Below are 8,214 nucleotides of genomic sequence, written 5' to 3' on the forward strand. Positions count from 1 at the left end.
TGCTTAACATCCTGTTTTCTTGACAGGATCATGCCTCGGTGCTGGTGAATGGCACTTGTCAGATACCGGATCCGGTCTACAAGCTGGTCGGCTCTATTGTCTGCTTTTACATACCGCTGGGCGTGATGCTCCTCACCTACTGTCTGACCGTCCGACTACTGGCCAGACAGCGCCAAAACTTGGGCGGCGGCCAGCCCACATCAGCGGTCACGCCTGGCTGGGCAAGCGGCTGGCTTGGCCAGGCTCCAGCCTTGGGTAAGTGTTTGCATAGCTAACCACTAAAGGAGCCTTCCCTATTTAGTCATAATTCTGCTGTTTACTCTACACTAAATACAACTATAGCAACTTGTAGGTATGCAAACTAGCTCTGCTTTTCGCACAGTGCATATGCATATGTAAATTTAAGACACTCGCCGCGCCCACTGCCGCACAGCTGTCGACATTTAATGTGATTTGCAGCTAGCCAAAACATCATATTACGAATTTCACATTGGGGTGGAGCAACAGCCAGGCAAACAGCCAGGCTGCCAGCCATGGCCAGCCATGCCTAAGCCTGCTTAGGCGTCTGGCCCACAGCAATGCACACTTCAGCTATCGACAGGAATTGGGCTTGTGTATGTTATGAGTTTATAACCGAATTCAGTGTTGCAGCCCGGACGCGTGTGTATCCTGGCGTGTTACATAAATCTCACTGCACGAGTGCAAAATAATGTTCAATTTTCAACAGAAATTGATTTAATTGAAATTCTCGATAGGTGTATAATGAAGAGAGGGCATTACAGACAACTAATAACCATGCGCATATATACTTGATTGATGTATGCTGGGTAAACGCACGTTAAACAGAGTAGCTGCCAGTCGAGCCAGCGTAATCTGCTTTTCTCTGCTGAGTTTCTGCAGAGCTTGAAGCCTTTCGAGCACATAATTTGCGCCCTTTCAGCATTCAGGTTAAATGCGCCAAATAAAAATCTCGATGACTGCAGTCGGAAGCGCAGTTCGTGCGCCAATAACAATAATCAATAAAATGAAAATCAAAATCAAAATCAAAATCGAAATGAAAATAAAAATAAAACTAAACATATTTAATGGGCTTTTAGCACTGACTGCACGGCGATTGCCTCTGCTTCTGTTTCTGCTGTTCCTGCTGCATTGCAGTTGAGTTCCATTTGATAGCTAATCGACGACGGGAAGCAGAGCACGAGCAGCTATTCGAGCGCATTGCCACGGTTCTATAATGCTAATGCAGCGCTGTGTGTAAGTGTGCGAGTGTGTACAGTGGAAGCCATTAGTTATTTCTTATATTTTTGTGTACAAGAGCGGATTCCAAAGTCTATGAAATATGTTAAATGAGTCAAATATTTCAAAACAGAGCAGGTTGCATTCTAGAGCAGCGGAAAGCATTCGATTCAATGCCTTAAGCTCTGTTGTTAACATCTGTTATCTTAACAGCTACAACATATGTAATCTTAACAGCTGCAGGCTACGTTAAGATACGTTTAGCAACACATAATCCAATTTATGATGTATGCATTAGAAATATACAATATCCACAATTCTGTTACTAACATCTGTTATCTTAACAGTTGCAGGCTATGTTAAAATACTTTCAACTTATTAACCAGATATTGATGTATATTACGTAGTTATATTATATAAATTCACATTACTCAAGGAACACAGAGTTTTGATCAATAAACAGTCTGGCTTTCCCATAGTACAGGGCACGAGTGTGTTATTTTCTGTGCACTTATTTTAAGCTAAATCTGCTGTAAGGCAGCTGAAATTGGCGCAGGCACGTAGCAAAGCTTTTCTCTGTGTTTGTGTGCGTGTGTGAGTGTGTAGTCGTGCGAATTTATAAGCGCATTTAGTTGGCTTAAAGCGGGCATGTGATTTTTTCGGAGCCCTAGCATATGATTGCGCTGACTGCAGCTTAAAGGTTTTTTTTGCTATTCGATTGCAGAGCGGCGCTGCACTTGGCGCCGATTGTTGAAGCCGGGCCAGAGCCAAGCCTCTACGGTGCTGCACGCGCACTCGGCAAACTCAACGGATACGGATCTCAGCACGCTGGACAATCATGAGCTCTGGCTGCCCGACTCCAGGTAAGAGTTAGGCATAACAAATTGCAATGGCATTTCCCTTCAAGGAACCAGTTTCAATTGCCCATCCATTAGCATACCGGAGCCCACGCCCACGACGATGACGGCGCTGCATCAGTTTGGGGCGGAGATGTTGAAGCTGTCACGTGGCCTGGAATCTGTCGCCTCGTCCTCAACAACGGGCTCGCCCACAAAATCCGAATTTTCCATCTCAAATCACTTGCCCTACTCCAGCAGCCCGCAGCGCTTTTCGACACAGCAACAGCAACAGCAACAGTCGCAGCAGCAGCAGCAGCAACAGCACCTGCAACATGCTCACGGAGGCAGCTACCTACAGCAAACGTCGCCCAAGGGCAGACAGAGCAGCAACATGCTGGGCCTGTCCAGCACAACGCTTGGTCTGGAGCGCGAGAGCACGCGCAACTCCTTGGCCAGCAGCCGGTTGGGCGAGCAAAGCGATGGGTAAGTGGGCGGAAAACCTAATTGAAAATGTTCTAAAGCGAAAATTAGGCACAAGGACGCTTCATAAAAAGGACACACTAAAAAACCAGAATGCAGAAATTGCTAAAAGCAACAGTCCGACTTTATGCTATGCTTTACGCTTGCTTTGAGAGCTTAACAATGACGGGTTTACGAATCGAGAAAAATATTACAGGGTATCATATTATATATATTATAGGCATATAGGCTGTACAATTTCCTTCCACTTGATTACATCCCTATGAAATCATACAGGGAATAAGTAACCATATAGCTTACTCTTATACTTTAGTAATTGAAACTTGAAACTCAATTGCCACACAGTGTGCGCACACATAAACGCAGACAGGGGAGAGCATCTTTAGAAAGAGCGCTTCAGGGTGGAGCTGCAGCTCCTGACTGGGTCCTTTGGCGGCAGGGACTCAACTAAATGCCGCCAGTTCAGGTTTCTTTGGCTGACAAAAGGCCAAACAGCTGCAAGCATTAATGCCATACACAAACAAACAAACACACACACACACCCACACACACGCAAAGTGAGCAAGCGTATTATCCTCGAGCATTTCTCGGTGCCGCCACGCCCCTTTGCGCAGCCTCTCGCTTGACCGCATCAAAAGCCAAGCCAACAGCTCAATTCGTACTTATTTAGTTTCTTTTTCGGTCTTCCTCTCCTTCTCTGCTTCTCTCCTGTGAATCGTTTTTTGGGCTTTTCCTTTTTATTGTCCTTCCGCCTTTGAATTGTTGTGCAATTTTTTGTAATAATTAATTTTTTTCGTTTATTTTGAATGAGCAACGAAAAAGGTTCTCTCAAGTGATTTTAGCAACGCTCTGCACCGGCAGCACTTCATGCTCCTCGGCCAAATCATTTCATTTTAGTTGACGATGAACCAGCAGCAAAAACCCAATTAAAATTGTTCATTTCTGAGAGAACAAAACAAGAAAAACTAATTTAATTTTTTATTTAACACATTTACTTAATAGATATTCCAAGTATTCAAATTATCCCCCGGCAAATGAGCTCAAAGCTGAAACAATTTCATTCACATAGCCCAAATATACATTAAGCAAATGTTAAAAAAATTCTTAATATTTTTATAGTTAATTTAGATTTCGTTTAATGCCAAATGGCTTCAGTTTTTCTGCTGCTTTTTCTCTTCCTAGCTCCAGGCTCAGCTGCTGCTGGCCTTCATATTTGGCAGTTTTTTGACAGTGGAGCGAATTCACGCAATCAATAAATGGATTTCCTTTATTCTGTGTCCTTTTTTATTAAGAGAAAAATGTATATTGTGAGCCCTTTGGCTGTCAGGCCTGCCTTTGTGGCACTTCGATCCGGGTCCTTTAATTGTTTGGCTGTTAATTGATTGACTATGGGTCTTCCCATTTTATGTTTGACAGGAGCTCCCAGCGAGAAGTGAGCAAGTGATGATTAAAATTCAGATTTCTTATATATACCCTAGCGAAGAAGAAACATATGCATTAGCCGAGACTGAGCCAGAGCGAGCATTGGCTGACGCCTCGCCAGTTAGCTTGACTTGATGAGCTTGGTGACTGTTTAATTCCTTTGTGACTGAAACAATAATAAACTCGACAGGCAGTTGCTTGGCTTTGTCTGGCTTCTGCATAATGAGATGGGACACCTCTTAGCCGCATGCCACAGTAGCTTCAATCTGGTAACTGGCAACTGGCAACTGTCATTTACTGCACCTCAATTTATGCGCGCGCGTCTCATGTCTCACGTAAGCCAAATCAGAAAGCGTCAAGGATGCATAATGAGAGCGGGCAACACTCGCAACCTACACCTGCCACCGCCCGCCCACAGCTGTTGCGCGACGCCTTCATTAGGCGCAAATGAAGTTGCGGCTGCTTCAACATTTGCATGCAAAACAAATGGCGGCGTGCGGAAAGCTGAAAACTGAAAGCTGAAAGCCAGCCGCAAAAGCCAGTGCTCAAATTCGTGCCCTTTATTAAAATGAATTCCAAATGAGAATAAAGCGAGGGGAGCGGGCTAACAGCGGCAGCGAGTACAAAAGTGTTTGCTTTAAGAAAAGAGAGAGAAAGAGAGAGAGAGCGAGAGAGAAAGATAGAGAGCGAGAGAGGGGTAAGCAGAGGAAAAAACAACAGTGCGCGCCACAAAGCGCATTTTGTGGATTCTGTTCGAGTCGCAACTGTAAACACAAACAGCAAAAAGTGTTGCCTACTTTTCTGCATACACAAAGCCAGGTGACCACAAAGCATGTGGTGCTACACGTGTTCGTGTGTCTATGTGTGTGTTTGTGTGAGGGTGTGGCTGTGTATGTTTTCGGACAGGCAGCATGTTTTCAGGCACTCTGTTTGCCAATTGACTGAGCAATTTTAATTAAAAAAATAAAATAAATTCAGTATACGAAAAGTTTAAGAGGCGCGTGAAACTGGGGAAATACATTTGAAAAAAGGGCAGCTAAATTTTTTGTGCTGAAGCTTAAATAAAATGCACGGTATTCATGACGAAAATTGGTTTGGTTTTTGGGAAATTGAAATGTTATGGATCATTGGCCATGAATTCTGGCAATTTGCATATCAGAATTTCAGTCAATCAAAAAGAGCCTTTAAAGAGTCTTCAATTTTTGACCCTAAGCCTATATATTCCATCTTATAAACTCCTTCTCTTCACATTTCGTTCTCTCTGGCAGCACACTCTCGCAACTGTCACAGAGACTGCGCTCGTACAAGAAGCGCAGACGCGCCTCGTTAGCAGTTTCTGGTCGTGAGCGACGCGCTGGCAGCGAGGAAGCCGATGATGACGATCAGGATACGCTGCGGCGACGCAAACGTTACAATAGCTTGCCCAAAAATGCGCTCTACACGCACCACAACACGCTGCACGAGAGCCAGGACGACGATAACAACGAGGAGGCGGCTGCTGCGCAGGAGGACGACGACGAAGGACTGGAGAGACAAGCAGCTAAAACGTCCAAATCTTCATCCATGAGCAAGAGCTGTCACTCGGACACGGAGGTGGAGTCGCAGCCAGGCAAGCTATTTCGCGTGCCAAGCAATTCGAATCAGCAGTCGGACTACCCGCAGTTGCCATCGGTGTGCACCTGTCCCTACTTCGGAGATCGGCCGCTGCAGAGCTGTGTGAAAACGGCAGAGGTGAAGATCATATCATCCGCTTTCAAGGTGACCACCACAACGGCGACAACGGCTGTGAGCAGCTCGCCCAGCGAAATGGAGCTGCTTCTATGCAGCGCAAGCAACAACAAGGGCGTCCTCACCAGCAGCGTAAGTATTGGTGCAGCGGCAGCAGCTGGTCCTGCCGGTGGTGTTGCTGGTGGTGCATCGGCGAACACCTTGTCGCCCAACTCGGCACAACAGCCGCCGGGCAGCTGCTTGACCGTCCACAGTGATGGCAGCGGCTATCTGGCGGCACCCGGCACACCCTGTCCTGGTCGCCGTAAGTTGAGCATCTCAAAGACAGCCTCGGTGGTCACCTGGGACTCGAGTCGACATCGGCGCCGTGGCAGCAGCTTTGGCGGTGCGCGCACCTCACTGCTGCTCACGCCCACCAAGACGGCGTCAAGCACGGCAACGACTACTACAGCAACAACGCCGCTACGCCGCTCTGCCACACTGCGCAGCCACCAGAACATGAACTATCAGGGCGGTGGAGAGAGCGGCAAGTCGCGGACGCCGCACTCGTCACCATGTCTGCTGCAGCGACAGCAGACAGTGCGGTCGCATCATTCGCGCAACTCCAGCGTCATCTCGCGCAACTCGTCACGACACGGCCGCATCATACGACTAGAGCAGAAGGCCACCAAGGTGCTGGGTGTGGTGTTCTTTACGTTTGTTATTCTCTGGTCGCCGTTCTTTGTGCTCAACCTGCTGCCATCGGTGTGCGCGGAATGCGAGGAGCGCATCAGCCATTGGGTATTCGATGTGGTCACCTGGTTGGGCTATGCCAGCTCCATGGTGAATCCCATATTCTATACGATCTTCAACAAGGTATTTAGGCAGGCCTTCAAGAAGGTGTTGCTCTGCCGCTACTCGAACAACAGCGCCTGGCGACCCAGCAGATAGCAGACGCCCGTCAAGCCCGGTAAGCTCAAGGCAAACGCCAATCCTCTAACAAATCTCAAACCGCCGCCAATCAAATGCACCAGCGTGGACTTTGCTGATGCCAGGACACACGCTCAACGGCCAGCATCGAGGCAGCTCAAGGCGCAATCGAACAGCGACTCAACGGCCAACCTCTAAGCGTAACAGCTCAAAATTTTGGTAGCATCCACAGGCCACATAGCACGCACAGCTCGAATCGTGTGTGTCGGTGTATATTATGGCTTAAGTCTCTAATTAATTTCAAATTCAATTTGCACAGCCATTGAGCACATTTGCCATTCAAACCGAAGCCAGACAACTGCTTGTTAACCCACCCGACCGAACAACCACCTAACCACCAAACAGCCCACTCGCACTCGTAACGAGTCCAGCCAGCAGCTGGTCAGCTCTGCCGCCACAGGCATACAGTTCTCTAATTGCGGTGCTCAAGGTGTATTAAGCTTGTCTGCTCAGTGCCACGCCCCACATCGCCTTCATCTCTGCCCTGCGGCCCAATTCCATTATGGGATTATTAAACGAAGCATAGCAGATTTTGCAAATGTGCGTCAAAGGAATTTCAAAAGAGAAAATGCAAAGAATTTGTATTTTGTATTTTCCCTTTGCTATAATGCACTGGCTAACCCCTAGGCTGATTATGAGCGTGTTGCTGAGTCTACAGAACAATAGTGCATCATAGCTGTAGTTTTAATGAACTAATATCATAGATTAAACACTTATGAGGCAAATATGAAACAAGGAAACCAGCGAATATCAATTAAAATAATTTCGTTGTCGAATTAACATTTGAGCCTGCTAGAGTTGCCAGATCGTTTTGGAACCCTATTTTTTTTACGCTTTTCTACATTTTGAGCTAATTCTTAATAAAAGTAGCAGCCCGCTCTTACAGCTGATGGTTTCTGTTTTGAAACTCTGGCAACACTGATTAGACCTACAACTTAAAATAAGTCGTCAATTTGTTCGGCCTTAGCTCTTCTATTTTTATGCCATTCAATTGTTTTTTAAGCTAGCAAATTGAATTGCATATTGGCTGGCGCTGTTAAAGTCCATAAATAAACGCGACAAAATGTCTACTGCTATTGTTGTTGTAGCTACAAATTTGATCAAGCAAATTGCAATCAATATAAGCCGAACTTTCGTTTATTTGTTTATTTGGCGATTTTCGCAATTAGGCGTTTAATTTATGGCAAATTTTCGGGCCGCAAATGTGAGAAGCCTGCCAAATTCAACACGTACGCAAAGTCTATAAAAACAGTTGTTTTTGTTGTGTGGAATTGTATTAGTTGTTGCTGTTGCTGGCATTGAACAGATTGCTATTTTTATTTGAAAAGTTGATTCATTTGGATTTATTTTCTGTGGCAAAATGAAAAATGTTCAGCTGGTCACGTAAATGACGCCCCGCCAAGAGGCTACTGCCAAGGCTTGAAGCAGCCGAAACAGCTGCTTGAGGCACATCAAACAGCAGCAACAGCAATCAGCAGCAGCCATAATGAAAGCTATTTGGCTCAAAAAGTTTCATTGTGGGGCAAGTTTAAAGCGTAAT

General features: G+C 46.1%; 1 protein-coding gene across 1 annotated transcript in view; it reads left to right on the top strand.

Annotated features, from left to right (window-relative positions):
* The window catches only part of LOC111604887, a 49,476-nt gene extending 41,498 nt beyond the window's left edge, over positions 1-7,978 (top strand). Inside the window, exons 5-8 of the mRNA XM_023323127.2 lie at positions 27-255; positions 1,961-2,099; positions 2,172-2,558; positions 5,246-7,978. Coding sequence (XP_023178895.2) covers positions 27-255; positions 1,961-2,099; positions 2,172-2,558; positions 5,246-6,635 — 2,145 coding nt within the window. The 3' untranslated portion in view covers positions 6,636-7,978. The remainder of the gene's footprint in view (positions 1-26; positions 256-1,960; positions 2,100-2,171; positions 2,559-5,245) is intronic.
* The last annotated feature ends 236 nt before the right edge of the window (positions 7,979-8,214 follow it).

The sequence above is a fragment of the Drosophila hydei genome, unplaced genomic scaffold (assembly GCF_003285905.1).
Source record: "Drosophila hydei strain 15085-1641.00,03,60 unplaced genomic scaffold, DhydRS2 tig00000063-arrow-pilon, whole genome shotgun sequence".
Taxonomy (NCBI): Eukaryota; Metazoa; Arthropoda; class Insecta; order Diptera; family Drosophilidae; genus Drosophila; species Drosophila hydei.